Source organism: Paramormyrops kingsleyae, chromosome 1, assembly GCF_048594095.1.
Source record: "Paramormyrops kingsleyae isolate MSU_618 chromosome 1, PKINGS_0.4, whole genome shotgun sequence".
NCBI lineage: Eukaryota > Metazoa > Chordata > Actinopteri > Osteoglossiformes > Mormyridae > Paramormyrops > Paramormyrops kingsleyae.
This window is the reverse complement of record NC_132797.1, coordinates 36,813,809-36,834,959: the sequence shown is the minus strand read 5'-3', so window position 1 is coordinate 36,834,959 and position 21,151 is coordinate 36,813,809. Positions and strand designations below refer to the sequence as shown.

The 21,151-nt window shown below is 41.3% G+C and overlaps 1 protein-coding gene and 1 long non-coding RNA gene across 3 annotated transcripts in view; both read left to right on the top strand.

Moving 5' to 3' along the window:
• Positions 1-8,748, top strand: part of klf7b (Kruppel like factor 7b) — a 36,712-nt gene extending 27,964 nt beyond the window's left edge. The window contains exons 3-4 of the mRNA XM_023826635.2: positions 498-621; positions 3,659-8,748. Coding sequence (XP_023682403.1) covers positions 498-621; positions 3,659-3,710 — 176 coding nt within the window. The 3' untranslated portion in view covers positions 3,711-8,748. The remainder of the gene's footprint in view (positions 1-497; positions 622-3,658) is intronic.
• Positions 8,749-12,200: 3,452 nt separating this feature from the next.
• LOC111851606 (uncharacterized) lies at positions 12,201-17,248 on the top strand. Of its 2 annotated transcripts, XR_011982968.1 has the most exons (3): positions 12,201-12,429; positions 15,067-15,120; positions 15,229-17,248. It is a non-coding gene; the product is annotated as an uncharacterized lncRNA (long non-coding RNA). The 2 variants fall into 2 exon arrangements; XR_011982967.1 differs by lacking the exon at positions 12,201-12,429 and having other exon boundaries at positions 14,985-15,120.
• The last annotated feature ends 3,903 nt before the right edge of the window (positions 17,249-21,151 follow it).

Genomic DNA, 21,151 nt, shown 5'->3' with positions numbered 1-21,151 from the left:
GCATAATAATATTGGCATCAATAGCATCATTGCGATTAGACCTGGGTTTTGTGTTCTTTTCACTTTTCACACGCGCCGCCTTTTTCTCATTCCGGCTTTTTTTGGTTAATTTTTTAGAGAGCATAAAACACAAAACTATGAAACAGGATAAACAGATAATCTGCAGACTTGAGGGGACTTCAATTAAATTATGAATCTGTCATTTGATTTATGTATGACTTGAAAATCAGTGAACATCGGATGTGCTAATTTAAACATAATCCTACAAATGAAACGTGTAAATGAGATGGGATCTTAAATGAGGCGCCATTGGGAGTAATGACTGTGTGAATTTCATCAGTTCCGAATGTGCTTGAAGCCTCTAAAACAATGAGCGAAGTGCACGGACACTGTGCCTGGTCTGAGACTGATGGGTGACTGCAGAGTCCTGCTGCAGCTGCAGTGTCTGTGATTGCAACTGGAGTGTCTGTGATTACTCAGTGTGTCTCCTGTCTCAGGTGAGAAGCCGTATAAATGCTCGTGGGAAGGCTGCGAGTGGCGCTTTGCCCGGAGCGATGAGCTGACGCGGCACTACCGCAAACACACCGGCGCCAAGCCCTTCAAGTGCAACCACTGCGACAGGTGAGATGCGCATGCACGTTGCATTCACTGCGCTCCATCACACGCATACACCTTCACCACTGTACTTCACCACTGTACTTCAGTGTGTTGGGACTGTCATTACGCGTATGACCTTTAAATCCCTGGCATAGTCCCACAGATGCAGCCCTTTCTAGACCTTCTGTTCACCTTCAGTGCTTTTAGCTCGCAGTCTTGTGAACTCGTTCACATATCGGCCCTCTTTTTCACTTTGCAGTATGGCTATTTGGGGTCCTCACACTAGGGACACGTGCCGAAAACTGTAAGGACTGAATTTCTAGAATTTTGCAGTTTAAAGACGGGAATGAATGTAATGTGAGAACAAAGGCAGCCTGTGCAGTCCAAAGTTACAGCAATGGCAACACACACACACACACACACACAAACCACAAAAGTAGCCCTTTGTCTGGTGATAGGACAGCTGTGGGGTGGGCAATCGCATCATCCAAAGGCCCTGACTGATAGGCTGTCAGGTGACAATAGCAAGAAGCTGCCACATCCCAAAATGCACACGGACGGCAATTACACGGCGGCGCTCAGGCGCACCATGAGCGCGCTCCAGGTGGGGCTGTAATTAAGCACGGCTCTTCATCTTCTTCAAGCTAGACAAGCTCCACAGATACGGCCAGTGACCGCCGCACCGCAGGCAGGAACACTATTGAAAGCATAATGAACAAATTACAATATGACCCCATTTACTCATAGATGTACTACAGCTACTAGCATAATAGTCAATCCAATAACAAAGATAAATGCTATTGGGGGGGGGGCAGAGGAAGGCATATTGTGAATTGTTCATCACTATATTTAGGATAGATCTCTGAGTTGGACTAAATAATACTTCCGTCCTGCAGGTATGAAGTCCCCAGCAGCTTTCAGATAATAAATGCCTTCCACATATAGACAGTGGACCTGCAAAATTCCCTGTCCATCATATGGGGTTTTAAATGGACATTATTGTTACAATTCGGATCAAGATATAGTCACTTTATAGTCAAAACCCTTATTTCAGTAATTCGACACAAACATTACTGCAAAATTAAAGCAAAGTAAACATTTTATGTTGAGGAGGTTAATATTGCCTGATTTTTAAATATTATGGGATTTATTTGAGAGCTGAATATGAATATCAAGGAAGGAAAACATCTGTTTCTTCCCTATTAATGCTCTGTGCCTTGCAATGCCAAGCGCAAAGTGAGATTAACTTAATGCATCTCTCAGAGCTATGAACAATCCTGCACGCATGTTTCCAGTGAAGTAATATGCCTTTAAACAAGCAGCTCGCTCTCCCTTATGATCCAGTCTGTTCACGCTCCTGGGGGAATTTAGTGTTGTGTTGCCACGAGGAGCCTGGATTACCATTAGAATAAGGGGGGGCGGGGGAGGGGGGGGGGGGGGGTTGTGGGGGGGGGAGTGGGAGGTGGGGTGGCAGAGTGGAACTGTAGAGGTGAATACTCAGTGTGATTTAACAGTAAATACAGTGCATTGCAGTCCCCCCCCCACACACACACACACAGCACACATACACACACATACTGGCCTGTTATTAATCCTGCCTAATCAAGCCCAGGACCCCCTGCAAGGTGGAGGAGTCTGGCTAGATGGCGGGGGGGGGAGGGGGGGGCTGTGTGGAGGTGGGCAGCAGGTCGGGGGCATGCCAGCTGGTGTGGCGGCCCCTGGCAGCGACTCGCAAAGCCATCTGTCCAGCCCCACCCCATACCACCGCCCCCCCCCCCACTTCCTCCCCGCTGGCCATCCCTCCCCCTAATGCCCTGACAGGTAGAACACCAAAGTGCCGTGGAAGAGGGGGTGTCGGATGCTGCCAGTGAGCGTGTGTGTGTTCGTGGGGGATGGATGGGGGGGGGGGGGTCACTCACCATGCTGTACATGCCCCTGCATCTCACTATGGTGAGAGTGACACTAATTCATTCAGACATCTTGAGGAGGATCCCGCGTCTGGCCTCCTTCTTCCTGAAAGGGTCAGTGAGGAAGGGAGGCGGAGACAAAGGGAACACGAACTTGGGGCGAAGAAGAGAGACTGTTTCAGATCAAGTTCAGCCACATCTTTATCTCAAGCCGTGGTATTCCAGCGAGCCTGTAAAAACACAACCAATAAATAATGGAGAGAGCCACAGGCAAAGTGCTCCTGTTTCATTATTTCTTAAGTATATTTTTATTTCCTTAGGTCTTATTCATTATAATTTTGATTAATTTTGTAATAATCATAAATATAAAGCAATAATCCTTAACCTATAGACACATCAATATATAAATACATTTTAATTGCAAATATTTTTCAATAACGTGTTATAATTTAGCATTCTCATTGTGAGCGGTAGCCCAGAGTCAAATCGATTACTGCCACATAGTCAATACAATGTGACTGTAATGATTCAAAAGGTTTATAACTGATGTATGTTCATGTTTCTCCAATAGTGTTTTAGCTCCAGCACTCTAATATGAATTGTTTTATTAGACTATTGTGTCTTGATTTGCCGCCATGTTTTTAGAAATTATACCTCATTTTCTTTTCAGATTCAGTGGATATGAGGGCTCTTATTGAATATGCTTGAATGTCATTTGTGTCACTAGAATGAAGGTCCTAATTTAGAATTCATTTTAGAAGCCAAAGCCATTTGTGTTCCAGCACAATCTGAATGGTTCCATCTGCACAAGCGACACACCATCTCGAGCTTCTGCCATGCACAACTGCTGTGATAATCCATATTGCTAAATAAGTTTGTTTTTATTGTAGGCTGATTCTTATGTCTTTATGTGTTTTATTATTATTCCTAATGAAATATTTGCATAGCAGCGCCTTTATCTAAGGCACTTTCTAGTACTGAGAGGATTATGTTTAATCATAGGATTTAATCAGGCACTATCGCTGAGCTCATCGCTTATCATGCAGCCATGTGACCATATCCTGGTTTATTCTGCAATGACATTGTTTAAGAACTCTTTGATTGCTCATAAATACCGGGTTTCCCTGACAGCCTCCCTGTCTCCTCTGCTCCAGGTGTTTCTCCCGGTCAGATCATCTGGCCCTGCACATGAAGAGGCACATCTGAGACCAAAAGCAAGAAAGAACGAGTGAGAAAGACAGGAAGAGAGCGAGAGAGAGAGAGCACGAGAGAGTGAACGGATGGACGGAATCGGACAGCGTGTAAATGTGTTGTGCGTGCCGTCCTGAGGAGGCCCAATTGAGAATATGAATGGGAGCAATGTGTCCTGTTGACACTGTGGCCACCACCAGCGTAAGGGCAAAAGACAAGGGGATGGAGGGAGAGGGACAAAGAGAGAGAGAGAGAGAGAGAAGGAGCTCCGCGGTTTTTGTTTATAGACGCACATTGTCCACCAGACTTATTTTTGTCAGCGGATTAACCATGCCTTACTGACCAGGGGCTGGGAATCAGACACTGCCAAACAATCTTGCTGATCCAGTCATGCCCCACGTACTCTTTTATTTTATCTGCATAAACACCAGAGAGACTTACAGAATATACACCCACGCACCAAATACACTCGTACAAACGTAGTCTCTTACAAAAAAAGTACTATGTGAAATGTATTTTACTTTCTTTTATCTCTCTGGGATCATATCACAGTCCACAAATTTCAGTAATGCTAACCACAAGAGCCAGTCGCTGAACTGTACAACACAGCCAGACTATATTGTAAAAGACCAATGTAACCTGGGCCAAAAGCAATGCCCTCTACCTGGATGCTAAGGAGTGGGCGAGTCCACACTTCACCTGGGGAGCACCTTTCTCTCTTATCTTCATGCCTGCCACCTCACAGGCAACAAATACGCAGCGACACTTTTTTGCCTTTTTAAATTTTCTTGTCTTTTATGAATTAAATGTCTTAAAATACGATTGACATTTGCCTTGCAAGAATGGACACGGATGTGAACACATGGAGGAAAAATTTACTGTGCATAAAAGCCACTGTTTAGCACTGACAAAAAAATGGAAAGACAAGTACAATTTGATCGGAAGGCTTTATGATTGTACTGCTGAAACAAAAAGGATTGGTGTCCGGTTTTTCATTTTTTGAGGTTTTTTTTTCTCCAAATCACATTCTATACAATGCGAACTGGAGCAGAATTCCTACTCCCCCCCCCTCCCAAAGTAGCAAGACTACAAAAATTGGGATAGCTGGGGGTAACCTAGGACCACCAAGATCCAGGACCTTTCTGGCCAGGGAGCCAATGGACGCCATTGTCAAACAGGTGCCTCAGGAAGTGCCAGGAGGGGACAGGTGGATTTGACTTTCATGGACAAAAAAGCCCACCTCTCTTAGGGTCTGGAAAACAAGGCCACATCAGCCAAATGGAACTTGCCTGTTTCATACCTGTTGTCTGCACTGACTTTTTCCAATGTGATCCATACTTTTTCATATAGGAAAGAAAAAAAAATCTCAAAACAAATGTAAAAAAAAACACAAAAAGAATGAATTACACACATACACAGAACAGTTTCCTTGCTCATGGCAAAACATATAGGAGAATAACTCTCAAGTACATACACTCTTTAAAATAAAACACTGCATGGCAGAGTCACACACAGATTGCTTCCCGGAAATATTTGTTCAGTTCAGAAACATTCATATACGAATTATGACAGTTGTGTTTCTTGCTTTGTTGTTGTTTTTTTTAAGAAATGGTCCAATCGACAAAAACAACTTTGAAGTTATATGCTAATGTAGCCTATCTTCATGTTGTAGTGGATGCTGTAAGGCAGGTATAGCAGTCTCAACATCCTGGGGGATTAGATTTGTGGTCCAATCCCGGCGTATGCAGCTCTGCAGGGGCTCCACAACCATCACTCCTTTTTTTGTCCTCACAACAGTTTAAATGGCTGCTGAGCAACGGTGGAGAGGGAGGCTGATGCTGTTATCTGCTAGTAATAGCATGCACTAACAGTGCCAGACACTCTCAGACGATCCCAGAGCAGCCCCTCAGGGGAACGGTGCCACTCATCACCACCAATACCAAAAAGCTGCAGCATGTAACTGCCCAGAAAGGAGGTTTGGGAGCTCGCAAATAACAAGAACAACAAGTGACTCACTACCACACAACGCCTGTCAGTTCCAGCTCACTTCTCTATAAGAACAGAGATCCTTTCTATTCTTCTAACAGCTACTTACAGTAAATAAGCAATCTTGCTTGGTCTTTATATAAGTTTTTTTTATATATGATTTGGTTTTGTGGGGGGAAACTCATGCCAAATTTGTTATGATTTGGGGGTTTTATTCAACCACGATTACGTACAATCAGGTGGGATTTTTCTGATGTTTTGCTGAACAGCCGTCTGTGAGCATTAGCATAGCCTCCATTTAGGCCTTGTCTATTGTGGAATTGGCAGCTGTACCGTTAAAGCAGCATAGTGAGCTGTTTATGAGGGCAGTAAGGAGGCGTTTTACTGAGGGTCCTTGGGAGACTGCGGTTGTGTGTTGAATAAGAGAGGTTCCGCTGTTCCGTTTTCTAATCATCAACTTCCAGTGTAACAGGAAGATGTTCATTGCTGCCCAATGTTGGGACTAAAAGAGTGTAGCCAGTTTCCTATTTTTACTGATATATATAATTTAAGTACGCATATTAAGCTCTTATGGACCAATTCCTGAGTTCTTTGGGTTTTTTTTTGTTTTTGTGTTTTTTTGATGGGTCATTGGCATGACTAATGTTGTAAAACAGAAGAACCCTTGGACTACAGGGTGAGTTCAGCTTACGCCACTATGGCCATGATCAGTCCCCCAGTCAAGTGGAACAGACTGACAGGGTCATACCAGGGGCACACATTGTTTTCATGGCGAATTTAACAACCCCTGGCAGAGAGATGTTATCTCCACAGTCTGAGTCAGCCCATTTCACTCCTGTGGCTTTCACGCTGCTAAGTGTCAAAACATCTTCCTTCCCTCCATTGCCCAGCAAACCCTGCCTGCCATTGTGAAAGCAACAAAGCAAACGGTGGTATCTTCAAATCCAGTCTCCTGCAGATCTGCTTTTCTTCATATATAAATGCTGGCTATTACTGAGAAAAATAAGATGTTTTGTCGTTCAAAAGAGCATTAATATATAGCAGGAAGTATAAGTTAAGACATGTGTTTAACAGGAGTATTTCAGTCCAAATGATGCTGAACTAGATCATGATTTTGATGATTCTGCACCGAAACACGCACGCAGACCTGCACCCCCCTTTTGCTATTTACGTCACCCTGGCTGAGACCCAGCAGCATTTCACTTGCTGCAGGAAGATGAAATGCACATTCACACTTTTCCCAAAGATTTGCATATTTGCTGTAACGTTCTGAAAGAGGAGATATAGAAAGAGAAACAAAGAATTTACTTTAGAGTCCCATTTTTTAATGGCCACCTATATAAACTTTTCAGATGTCGACTGAAACAACTACTTATATGTTTACAGTAATATGACAATAGCACTTGTATGGTCTTAAAGAGCCCCTGTCATCCTTTCAAATGTGTAGTGGAGATGTACTCCTTTCAAGTTTTAAGAACCATACAAGTTTAGTTTTTTGCAGAATAACTGTTGTCTGTGACTGTATACGTTGAGCATTTAACAAAAATATCAATAGACAACTGAAGTCACAAGTACCAGAGGCTAATCGCATTAAACTCCTTAAGTATTCATAACCTTAAGTCTGCTCTTTTCCTTTAGACTGTATTTCAGTAGCTTTTACTGCTTAGTGCATAGTTGTTAAACTGAAAGATCATGTAGAGGGTAAAAATGCAAACTCAGATTCAGCTGAAAGGCGTTTTATGCAATTAGCCCAGGTCCTCTATGACCTTTCCAAGTTTTGATGGATATGAAGTGTTGCTCTTCTTCGTCAGAAGCCTACCATTTCGCTACATGATCTGCACACTTTCTGTATTCTGCTAGTCTAGTTTATTGGTGCACTCCTCTGTCAAATGTCCACTTAACATGTTCTGATACTTCAAGATGCATTATAAACCACGACAGGAACCCTTATAGAGATAACCGGGAGACAAAATTGTGGCTATGTTTGTGAGATTTAAATAGATTAAATCATAAAGTTGATATCAGTACATTGAGGATCTGCTTTGGGTAACTTTCTCTTTCTGGCAAAGAAGTTTAGAGCCAAGTGAATGGTCAATTATTAACTGAATCATTAACTATAGGTGAATGCATATGGCTATATTGCATCTTGGAGTAATCTTTCTGTCTACTGTTGTCCATACTAGGTGTCAGTATGTAAGTCAGGGGTTTGTCAAACCTCTCCCTCTGTCTCTGGGCTCTCCCTCCCCTGACTCAGTGTCCTCATAGCTACTCAAGTGTCCCAGTGCATTATGGGTTGCACTATGACCACTTACAGGTTACAGAAACCTTGGGGTTAGGGGAGTCCACTTTCCTACAGCTCTGGACTATGACATTATACATTTTCAACAGGCCTTTGAGTTACTCCTCGATTATCTTTCGTTTTTGTTGTTTTGTGAGAGACGGGGCATGGCACAGCACACTTTGTCTGTCAGAGTACCAGGCCAAGACCTGCCACTGTTCCCTTACTGAAGACTCGAATAACAGGGATAACACCAACCACACAACTAACAAGCAGAGTGCCACTCAATTTGCGTGGTATTCCTACAAGTGCTTTGTTTTGTCTTTTCTTTGCCAGTTTGAGGACCAAATGCTATGTCCACCAAGGCTCTATCTTAGGTCCTATCGTAGAAGAGCAGAATGCATGCCACTCAGACTGGTTTAGAAGGCCTCAGGTCTGTTTTCCTTATTGAAAACGCCTTGACTTGTTAGACAGAGATCCTCTCTTTGCCCCCCCCCCAATCCCTCCCCCTCTCCCAGTCCACTGCTTTTGTCCGTCATTGACACTCTCACTTTTTCACTTGTGTTTTTTCTTTTTTTATTTGCTGTAAAAAGTGTTTAAAAATATTATTTGTATTATATGATGTTAGTACGGTAATGTTCTTTATTAAGGAAGAAGAAAATTTATTTTTGTTACTGGTCTGTTTCATAATTCTTTTTTAAATTGGTATTGTAAGATATCTATGCAAGAACTGTTCTGTGGAGCATTTTTATTTAAGAATGTAATATGTGTAATAAATGGTAGAATCTGCTTGGCCTGAGACACAATTCTGTTCTGGGTTTATCACTGGAAATAAATTCCATATTAGGACTGGTAATCAGGGATCATGACATCACCATACATTCTATGAAACACATGACCAATGGTCCATTTCTTTCAGAGGACTGAAGCACATAACAATTACTGTCACTTTGCATGACAATGAACAATAATGGCCAGTAATTGGCAGCCATATACAGTGGCCTAAATGCTTCAGTTGATTCAAGGGTTACAGAGTGAAGCAGAGCAACAAATAGCAGTAATAGCAATATCATTAGAATGTCAACATGAGGAACAGAGCCATCCGTTACTTTTTGGAGATTAAGTACTTTATTAAGAATTATAAATGGTCATGAAGATCTGTGACCCCCCAAAGCTCTCTCTCAGGAGGATGTTACATATTCTGTAATTAGGACTGTTATTAACTTGTCAATGACTTATCTACCGTTTATGAAGCCTCTGCTTGTGACTGACCGATTAAAAGAGGTAATCAAATAACTAATGGATAATTAGGGAGCAATTACGTAGAATTAAAGGGCCTCAAATGGTATATAAATTCTGTGAATGTCTCTCAGTGAGATTTTCTTGGCGGGTTTCTCATTTGTAGCTAATGCCTCTAATTGAAAAGGGGCACTGTGGTTAACATGTTTCTTTGTAAAATCATGCGTCTGAGCATTGTGTCATATAGACCCACGCCTGTCAGTCTGTTAAGAATGAGCGCCTCGTTGATGAAGGCTTCTCTGTTTTCATTGCATATTGTCTTTTCATAGGAATGTATGCAATCTGATTCAAGCACAGTCATGGGATTTGCTGTTACTGACATGCCTGAAACATCTGCAATAGGAATTAAGGCCATAAAATTGGATCGGAAATTGGAGCACATTAACCGACAAATGGCATGTGGGGATTGGCACAAAGGTAAACTATTGCACCCATATTTGCATACTAACTAGGAGGGGTCTGCAGTAATTAATTCTGATACAATAGCATCACATGTGAAGGTTCAACACCAGTTTTATGTATATGTACTTACTCAGGCATTTCACTGCTGGTGATGTCCAACACTCCCACCTGAAAACTCATTATTCAGCCACACCAGCTCCCTGCCTTCATATAACAGGAGTGTAATGGACCAAATGGCCATATAAACATTATTATGAAGGAAAAATGATTATGATAGTGCTCCACTGTGCAGTTTCATGGTACAATAATTGCTCTGAAATCAATGTGTACATTAAAGCAAATTGCTGTGGCTTTGAATGATATTGCTTTAATGTAGCTTAAAAGTCATTTTAAAACAAAATATGGCACTAACTTTTTTCAAGTCAGTGAAATCAAAATTTGCCTAACATTTTTTGTTGAGCTAATGAGCAATAAAGGAAGTAATGGCTCATGAATAGCATTGGCACAGAGTGTCAAAATGTCTCTCTTTTAACCAGAGGTGGAAAGTTCAGGTTCAGAAAGTAAAAATTCAGAGCAAGATTTTGTTTCAACCAACCAGCTGATTATTCTGTGACTATGACTCTTTATACTCAGCTGGTTGGTTGAAGTAAAATCTTGTTCTGGATTTTACTGCTAATGCTTGTTTAAAGTAGCCATAAGAGTGTGGCTTTCCCAAAGGTTTATGATCCTATAAGTTATTACAAACTTAGCTTCCTCCAGCAATGGGAACAGTCCTGGAATGGCTATTTATAGTTTAATTTACATTACCTCCTTAACACTCCGTATTTCAGATTCGGCTCGAAAGTGTCTTTTAATGGGGCATGTTAAAACTCGCAGGGATCCTTCTTACATAGCTGTTGAATTTCATAGTCAGAGTAGAGTTAATATTCGACACAGGAGCTTAAATATATGACGGGAAAGTGATTAAATATTAAATAAAACCATTTGCACAATCAAAAGCTTGGAACGAAGACCTAGAAGACTAACTAAAATTAACCATTAAAGCATAGAAAGAAGTATACCAAAGAGAAATGCTTAAATGCTTAATGTCCAGCTTTTATTTTGTTTAGAACTTCACATTTAATGCTGCAACATTATAAAATAAGGAAAGAGTGATCCAGTCTGCATTTCACCAGTAAGACCACAAATACATACTCTTGCAAATGTACAAGTAATATATGTATATAAAAATACATTCACCAAACATAGCAGCCCGTAAACTGGCTCAGTGGATAGCACTGTGGCATCACTTCCAGGGTTGCAGGTTCACATCCCCCTTCCTTTGTGAGTGCTTTGCATATTTTCCCTGCATTTTGTGTGTTTCCTCTGGGTTCTCCAGTTTCCCCCTGCAGTCCAAAGATATGCAGTCAGGTAAGCTGTCGGCTTTGAATTGAGTGTGACTGTGTGCATATGTGCCCTGCAGTGGGCTGGCATCCCATCCTGGGTGTACCCCAGTCTCGTATCCACTGCTGGCTGGGATACACTCCAGCTGCCTCCACCCCTGCGATCCAGATCAGGAAGAGAGGTCAGAAGATGGATGGATGGATAGCCCTCAAACCCGCAGAGGTGATTTCCTTCCCGAGTTCGTAAAGAATAGCAGGAAGGGAAGATCATTACAGCATAACGTCTTTGCCATCTGGGTGCCCACACATGTGGGTCCTCTCACACAGACACAGTGAAATACCAAAACACATAAACACTTTTGCTATTATACCCATTCAGCACTATTTCAGACACACGTCTTCATTCTCAAATGAAGCAAAATGTCCTTTTCTCAAAATAACAGTGGAAGATTGTGTTACAGCAACATCTTTTAATCGAGCTTGACAATCCATAGCAAGACTATTGTTGGCTCATTCATATAGGTATCCAGTCAAAAGGAGGGGTTCCATATTGAAGAAATTCAGTTACCAGTATATCTGGAGACTTTAATGTGGCTGGAATGCATTCCACAGTGATGTAATTAGCAGAAAAATAGCAAGGAAATGAAAGATGAAATGCAAATCGAACAAATCCAATTAGGACTATTAACAATGGTCATTAAAACTGATTCATGTTAAATGTGGTGATTTCCCAACAATACAAAATCCTCAAAGCAGCATGCAGACCAAAGGAAAGGCAACCAGGCTGTACACTATACTCTGTCCAACTGTTTCTCATTTCTCTGCAAAGTCAGAGATCTAGACATTGGAAACCTATACATTCATCAGGAGATGATATCCGATCATTTCTAGATTGCTGATAGCTGGGGAAGTTTTGCATACAGTACATTAAAATTTGTCATTTATAGGGATGCTAAAATAAATACAGATGGTCTTTTTAAAATGAAAACTCTGTCAGGGATTTGGGGGGTTATGCAATAAGACCTCTCTCCCTCTGTCTGCTTTATATATTCTGGCTTCTTTCCTCCTTCTGCTTCCTGTCTCTTTGCTCCAGGAGTCATATACAACAACAGATGAGCTTTGTCTTCCATTATTTGTCCTTTACAAGGAAACAGAAGGTAGTCAGGGATCATAAGAGAGAGGGGCTTAGGATCTGTATCCTTAGACACGATTGCCTCAGTTAACAATAAAAGGATGTAAGGATCAAAAAGGACATTGATATGTAGTGAAATGTTTTGCTGCTTTCCCTGACAGTCAGTCTGAAGCTTTTGCCCATGCCATTCAAGAAATCTCGATAAAAATGACAGAAGCGAATATCAGATGAAAAGTTCTGGGTTACACATAAAAGGTAAATTGATGACGATCATTTTTTTCTAAATTACATTTAAAAATTGCAAATCAGAAGTAATCACTTTCTGAATCACGTAAGTGAAATTCCAGAATTTATATACTTGCATGTTTCATGCTCTGAATACATTATCTTTAGATAATCACAGGTCTTCACGGTAAGATGAGTAAAAAATACAATTTAAAATGTAATTTAAAATGTTCTTTTCATCTTGTACTTTAATTTTTTTCTTTATCACTTTTTTATTTCTTTCATATACACCCTATTTTGAGATTTTGATGATATCTGAATTTACCCTAATCTTCCATGAAATTTCAATTCAACGGCAATAGAATTAGATTAACTGTTACAAAAATGGAGAGATATAATTTGTACTTTGGAATCTGCTTAATTGGACATTTTCTGTTATTCCTGACAGGCTCCATTAATTTGGTTCAGCTATCCAAATCTCGTTAGAACACTTCTGGTTCTTTAATATAATGTTTTCAACCCTGTCCTCAGGGTCCCCCAGACAGTCCACGTTTTTGCTCCCTCCCAGCTCCCTGTAAGGAGGTCCTCCAACTTACAGCAAAATTTGGGGGTTGGTAGCAGGATTGGGCTGGTGTAGTGTTGAGGTATCACCCACTGTACGGCTGTACTCAGATTCTCATCCCTGAGGTGGTTTGTCACGTGGCGGGTGCGGCAATGTGCTGTAATCCTTACCTTACCTCCAGCTTCCTGCCAGACAGGCCATGTTTTCGCTCCCTCCAAGGTCCCTGCCAGATCGGCTACGTTTTCGCTCCCTCCCCGCTCCCTGCCAGACCGGCCACATTTATGCTCCCTCCCAGCTCCCTGCCAGACAGGCCACGTTTATGCTCCCTCCCAGCTCCCTGCCAGACCGGCCACATTTTCGCTCCCTCTCAGCTCCCTGCCAGACCGGCCACATTTTCGCTCCCTCCCAGCTCCCTGCCAGACCGGCCACATTTTAGCTCCCTCCCAGCTCCCTGCCAGACAAGCCATGTTTTCGCTCCCTCCCAGCTCCCTGCCAGACAGTCCACATTTTTTCCGGGGGCTGGGAGGGAGCAAAAACGTTGACTGTCTGGCAGGGATCCTGGAGGACTGGGTTGGGAAACACTGCTTAAATACATTGGTACATTTCAGTAGCTTCATCAGGTAATACAGCTTCAGCCGTTTAAAGTGAACACAGAATAACTGGGAGGGGAACCCTGATATTCGTCACAAATGGCTGCATATTGTTCTCTCCTTTTACACCTGAATACACATTGATTTAGGGTTTTGCTGCTAGAGTCTTCATATATATTGGTCCTACTCTGTCCTCCAAGTCAATTGTGGAGAGCTACTTGTTCTACTTCACAGCCTTTCAATTTGTGATTACAAAATGGATTAAAGGCTATTTTTAAAATTTGCATAGGTGCACCTTAAATAATTAACATTTTAAAATGAATTGGTTGCCTCACTTCAAGCTGATTGATTTACACCTGTGAACATCATTACATGTCAAAAACATCTTAAAAAGAGATTAAAAGTGATTTACTTATGGAAATTATTGTGAAGAGTTAGGGCACATTAGGCAAAAACAAGGAAGCACCATTTCCCTCTTTTCCACAAACCCCTTTTTATCAGAAAGGCACAAACACAATTAGAACCATTTCCTTTGTGTCCTACACAGTTGTTTTTAAATCTATCTTTTCTATATGTACTGTGTCACAAACAAGCTGAACTCAATGACAGTGGTCAAGGTAGGCATCCTTTGCTTTCTGTCAGATAGAATGCCGCATAGAACGCCGCATTAGGAGTCTCTCTTTGGGTTCTGCAGAGAACAATATTTCTTTGTCCTTCAAATGTCCCCAAATCCCGCATAAAACACAGTAGATGGAAAAAATACCCAGTCACAGTATATATTGCATCTGTTTTTCCCATCTAATGGACCACAGCACAGAGAGGAAGAGGAAGTCTGTTTGGAAGCAGAAATGTTGATGAAAGCTTCCTCTCTCCCAAGGCCTCTGTATTGTTCAGTTAATGGCTTACTTTGCACAGGTGCGGACCACAGGGCTGCCATTCATAGTCTGTGTTTTCTAATTACTTACCTCTAAATTGCCTTCATATCCATTATTTCACCATGAAGTCAATGCAGTTGTACCAAATTGTCCTTTTAACTTTTATGGTATATTTTTAAAAACAACTAAACGGTCCCTGAATCACAGAAGTATCCCATATTATGGTCACATACTAAAACTGGACTTTCAACAAAAAAAAATGAAAGACTTCCAGAATATATATACTTTTACGTTTTAATTTAATTTCCTTTTAAATGTAAGGTTTACGAGAAACAAAGCATTTAGAAAGTGCTTCTGAGTCATGTGATCACTGCCAAAAGCTTGTGATGTCATTCCTCCATTTAATGAGTGGGGCGAGTTTGGCCACTAAACATAAGTGAACATTAATGTTGTGATATTCGATTCTGACATTTTTATAAAGTAGACAATGAATAAAATTTTGAATACAAAATTCTGATTTGTCTGATAAAGACTGAAAAGTGTCATATATTACGTTCTAAAAAGTTGGGTATCCAGGAGGTCTTTTGTGTAATAGTAATTATTTTATGCTTTATGATCATTTATCATATGTGATTGTCAGAAGTGGACATTGTTCTCTGGAAAGCACTATTCCATAGTGAAAGATCCACAAAAGGTGAGAGAAATTGTTTAGGATTTTCCGTTTAGTCTGCATTATTTTTTTTTAACTGTTGGAGCCCTGTTTGCGAGAAACTTTTATCAGAAAAGCAAATGATTGTTTCAGGTGCCAAGCTCCCAGCCAGAAAGTACAGAGAAGCAAGTGCATAGGCTGTTGTTTTGGACTGCGGTTGGTCCCTCATGTGATGGATCTCACTTTACAGCAATCTTCCCCCTTTCCACTGGAAAACATTGGCTAAAAGACACAGCACTGGCTATATTCTTCTGCTTAAATATTAAGGGATAGTGGGTGTACAAAGGACTACAGTAGGTATACTCTGGACCCATAATGTTTTCTATGATTGACAGTATATCATTTTTGTTGATGGCCATAGATTGACATTTTATGCAATGCTGGTTTAAAAATCCAACCTTTTTGAGCATGTATTAAGACAGTGATTAAATTAGATAAGATGGAGTGTTGGCAGGACATTGGTGTTGACATTAGAATTGATTGACTTTAGAGTCTATTGCTTACTTTTCAAGACAGACGCTCCTCTACTTACGAACTGTCAACTTACGAACTTTCAGACATACGAATGAAGAGCACTGTAAGTCCAAATTGTGTTCATTGGGCTCCCGTTTCCTGTCCACAACATCAATTTTTTTTTCTGCCCGCCAAATCCGGGTAGTACGACTTCTGGCTGCTCGTTCGTAAGTAGAGGAGCGTCTGTATTTTCAAATATTACTTTTTAGAGAGGAAGTAACATTCATTTTTCCTACAACTTGTAGGACCAATGTTAAAAATAATAAATTGTATTATACAGGACAAATATTGGAATCCTCAAATCTACTTATATCAAGAATCTAATAAGGAGTAGAGGTACCCTTTGCCTTTAGAACAGCTTTAATTCTCCAAGGAATGCTGTCACAATGTGAACTGTATATAGTGGGATATTGGACGTTTCTTTAAGAAGGAAATCTTCCACTTCTTTCACAGATTTATGAAGCAGAAAGGCACTTCACATTCTGCACTCCAGAGCTACTTAAAAGGTGTAATCCTTCATATCTGGTGATTGTGATTGTCATGGGAAGAATTTGACTTGGGGGCCTCATCATCTTTGAATATGGGGAATGCCTGCAATGTACTGGTATCCCATCCACGGGGCGTTCCAGCCTTGTACCCCGTGCTGCCTTGATCCAGTCCCCCCCCCCCCCCAACCCTGATCAGGATAAACATTTGGAAGATGGATGGAAAATGGGCACATCATGAGGGAACAGTACAGTACTAACACTATAACATACACCTGTTCCTGCAAAATAGCCTCATATTCCTTGACCATTATACAACAACGGAGAGTCATCATTGGATGTAATGAATCCCATGAGATATCTGACCATACCATTATAGATATTTAACAGTCTAAATCAAACTTTGTGGATTGGAAGCATTCACTTTCTTTCTCCAAAGCCAAACATGTCCAAGTGTGGGAAAATGGCTGAAAGATGCCTCATTAGACCAGATCGCCCGTGTGCTCCTCAAACTGAGGATGAAATGCATCTTCTGCCATCGGCCTTGGATCCATGTGGTTTCCCAGAGGCTGCACTATTATGAATCCCAGCAATGTGAAGCTTGTGATGTACAGTTTTTGCTGAGGTGCTGATTCAGTTGTATGGTCATTTTTGAGGCCAGACCTTTTGTGTTGTTTAGCAACTATACATCTATCCCTGTACATCTATCCCCCTGAATCAGCTTTGACTAGGATCATTTTTCCCTAGTGCCTGTGTAGTTTGTGTTTCAGATATGTTGTCATTTTTTTGACACTAGTCCACTTTATACAAATAATTTTGCAGTTTTGTGACCAATGCAATGTTATAGCCTTGTGTACCTGCTATTTTGTCCACTCCTTGTATATTGAATCTGTAATTTATCAACAGGGATGGCAGGACGAGGTACAGCTCAGCAGGCTACAGGTCAATGCTTGTACCTGGAAGCTCATGGATTTGAATCCTGCAGCTGGTAGAGTAATCAAATATTGTAATCAGATTGTAATCAAATGACTTTTGTTCATACAGTTAAGTCCATGCCAAGAAGCACAGAGTGCAGCAATGCACCCCCATAATAATAATAATAATAATAATAATAATAATAATAATAATAAAGAAAAATAAGAAACAAGATTCCTTTCATTTGTGTAAATAATGCAATCAGAATATAGAATGAATGGAATGGAAACTGTAAGAATCTGGCTTTTAGAAATTAAAAAACCTAATATTGGTTCATTTTATTAGCAATACTCATTTGTTCTAATAAAAATATGAAAATATAAACTAAACAGTTTTGCATAGTGTGTGTTCTGGCTTTGGGGGGCATCAATTATCCTGGCAAAGAAAAAAATACAGGTCTGTTTTGGCATTCCTCGTTGTGAAGGAAACTCATTTTGCACCTTGGTGAGAACAATCACAGCAAAAGGATCATTTGTCTTTTGAAAGACACATCCATCTAAGATCCATCTAAGAATATGCCTCATATAGGAAACAATTTCTTAGTTTCTAGTTGTGGAGTGGACAGTCCTCTCTCATGAGATTAATTAAAATGGATCACAGAGGAATGTAAACACAGTGGAATACTGATGTCCTGTGAATTTCCTGTGAGCCATTTGTGTCTTGTCACAGGATTGAAATAGGAACAAGTGGCTGTATCTCCTAAAACGGTCAGACTGCTTGGCTTTCTATGACTGCCGGTGCAGTTTCCTCGCTGTCATTATCTCTATTGCAATTTCCAGCTGCCTTCAGCGCAACCTGCCGAGTATGAGAGTGACTCATCCTCTGACTGTCTCCTCCCATCCACCACTGAAGCAATAAGGGCTCGAGCAGTGAAGCTGGAGTGCAAGAAACAACACGAGTATCTCATCTATTAAGTGAATTTCTGAAAGAACATGGGATGGAATAATAAATATCAAAAAAGTTAAACTAGTGGAGCAAAGAGATTCCATATTGCACTATGATTAGGCATCACAGTTGTATGCGTTTCTCTGCATATAAAGGTTTATGTACTCTGGGATTTTGCATTTCTTTTGCAGCGACAGCTCCATATAAAACAGTTTTGCTTTTAATTTAAATGTGCAGGATGGTGCGAATGGATAATAGCAACGAGAGCACAGCCAACATTTAAAAGATTTTAAAACATATTTAACCTTGAAGTGAAGTGCCATAAGATTTAGTCATGTTACAAAAATACAATAAACCCCCATTCTCTGGGCGTTTGGGTCTGTGGATAGAATAAACCAATAATGCAGAAAGTAGCAGTCTGGTTCCTAGAGATTGCGGATATGAGTGTTACTTAATTGGCATGATAATTGCCTGGTTGTTACACCTGGAGCTTCCACACAGACTCCAGCTTCAAAACTAAATCAGGAACACGTCATGTAAGCGAAGGGATCATTAAGTTACGAGCAGAAACAATACCCTGGTCAGGTGGCCACTCATCCAGGACCATGGGGAGTTTCTGGTTCCAGGAATTAAAATACGAAAAGCTGCTGGGTCCCTCTGGCCTCAGCTTTAGTAAGGTCCACATTAACTATTTTTTCTACGCTGCAACCCTATTAGGGCCACCCTCCCATGAACATTCTAAGTCTTGGATTAGCGCAGATGGGCATCTGCAAAGCCTCTCAGAGGCTAATGCACATGCTAACCTTTGTACTGACTATGGCTGACAAGCTCAGATATGGATCTCCACAATCAGCCAGGGAAAGAAGCAAGAGAGAATGGAATCAATAGATAGAAAAAATGAGCACTTGTGCTTTTTCAAGTAGATGCACTTAGGATTAGCAACAAATCTATTTTTTAACAGTCACACTTATGGCACTTTAAATAAGCTAGAAATGTCCTGCTTCTTTGAAACCCTACATTAGATCTTCAAGAGGTCCCCATATCTGCTGCCTTGTGACATCATGAGGCCCGGACTTCTGCAGCTTCTGTTCAGGATACAATGCAGTGTACAACAAATATTACTTCTGTACAGCACTCAATATTAAGGAACCACAGTACGGTCTTGTCCTTTGGATCGCCTCCTGCCTTGATCTGATGATGCATGCTAAATCTGAGCAATTGGTACAACCTTAAACCTAGAACCGTCCATATGCAAAAGAACACCCACACTGCGCTTTCTGTCTGGCTAAAGCAGGGAGAGCTATATCCCTATCCCCACTGCCATTGCTCTGGGCCTGTTTCCAGTGTCTATGGTATCGAAGCTCTCAGGTGAAGGACATCCAGCAGACTGCTCCAACAGCCGTGCCAATGGCCTTGGGGGCAGCATGGGGATTTGTCTGTTAGTTCTATTATGCAGACCGTCCCTGACCCTTCATTTTCACCTCACACCCCTAATAAATTTGATTGGTTGTTTGCATAGTGAGAGGCAGCAAATAAAGCGTCTCATGCCTCACTAATACTCCATCCTAGACTCAGTGATTCAGGCATTTTCTGGCAGATGGGCATCAATTCAGTAATTAACATGAACGTTCCAGGAAACAGTACGCAAACGGATCCTGAAGTAGAAGTCAGAGAGTCACAAGGACCCGGATATGAATCCAGTGTGCATGATGTGAGAGTGTAACACTCTGACTATGGCTGCATCAAAGGCAGAACCCAGCCCACCCTCTCCTTTGCATTACATCAAACCCTCCTACAAACCAATCACTGTCCTTTGAGTGTTACGTTTATGTCACTGTTAAACTGCATCTTGCCCTCACTCTGTTATCTCTTACTTTGTCTCCACCACGTTCACCTTCTTCCAGCTCAATTCCACCCTACTTCTGTATCAGATATTTTCCCTTATCTTTGAAACAGAAGAATAATTGATTATTGTAAACCTCAAGTCAAACAAGTTCCTCTGATTCCACTGACAGTCTTTAGCTGTCTGTTATTCATAGCAGCTGAGTGTTTTTTGCCTCTGACTGGGGAGCAGGGGCAAGAAGGAGGCTCCTATGCCCCTCAGCTGATCAGCCTGCCCTAACCTCTTCCAGCCACACAGATGGCAGAGGAACCTGCCTGGAAATTTCTCGTCTATTGTTGCATTGTTACGCTGCACATTGAAGCAAACCCGATCCTGTAAAGGAGCTTTCGGATTCAAAATGTATGATTTCCTCCCTATTTTACTGTTTTATAAAGGCTACACTGAAATGACCCACATGACCTTACATGTAAACATGTAAACAGCAACAAAAGGGCTTTCATCTGTTAATTCCCTTCCCACTATGATGACCATTGTCTTCGCTTGATTATTCCTTTCATATAGGCTGCATAAGTACCCCTTTCATCAATGTTTACCTTCAATATGGCTTCACTGGTGGACTCTACCCAACAGCCTGCTAATTAACACGTCAGACTCTTCCACTTTGCATAGCATGGCTCCCCGCTGCGATAGCGACTGTTTACTTTCGTGTCTGATAGCTTTGCATTCCTCCATGTTTATCAGTATTACACTGAAGCTTCAAAACGTACTCAGGTGATTGCATAATTTTCCTAGAAAGAGCAACAGGGCCGCCAATATTATGTACAGTGCAGTTACAACATTCTTGCAATACTGTAGTAAAGCAAAAAACAACTGTCCTTCTAATGTCTCAGTAACAGTGCAGCAGTGTCACTGACCCGTCTATGGTGTTGGTGTAATTAAAACCATAAAACAGTTGGTTCTGTAATAATTGTACCGCACCTAAAATAAAAATATTGCCATTCAGCTTCGCTCGGCCACATCAATAACATTTTTTTATTTCCAGCTGATAAGACCCCCATGGCATGGCTGAATTGTGAAAAAGGGGCCCGGTGAAGCAGCGTCGTTACTCAGCGGGGCCATCAAGACGAACCAATCGGTTTTATGTAAGAGAAAAATCAGTCTGGGCTGTTGAATCTCTGGCAGGCTGTCGGTGTCAGATTAAGGACGCTATCACAGCATCGGACCATGTCCACAAGCACAGCGACTGGAAATAGATTACTCACTTCCCCAGTTTATCTCTCCCAGTCCACCTCTGTTCTAGCTCTGGGGATGGAGC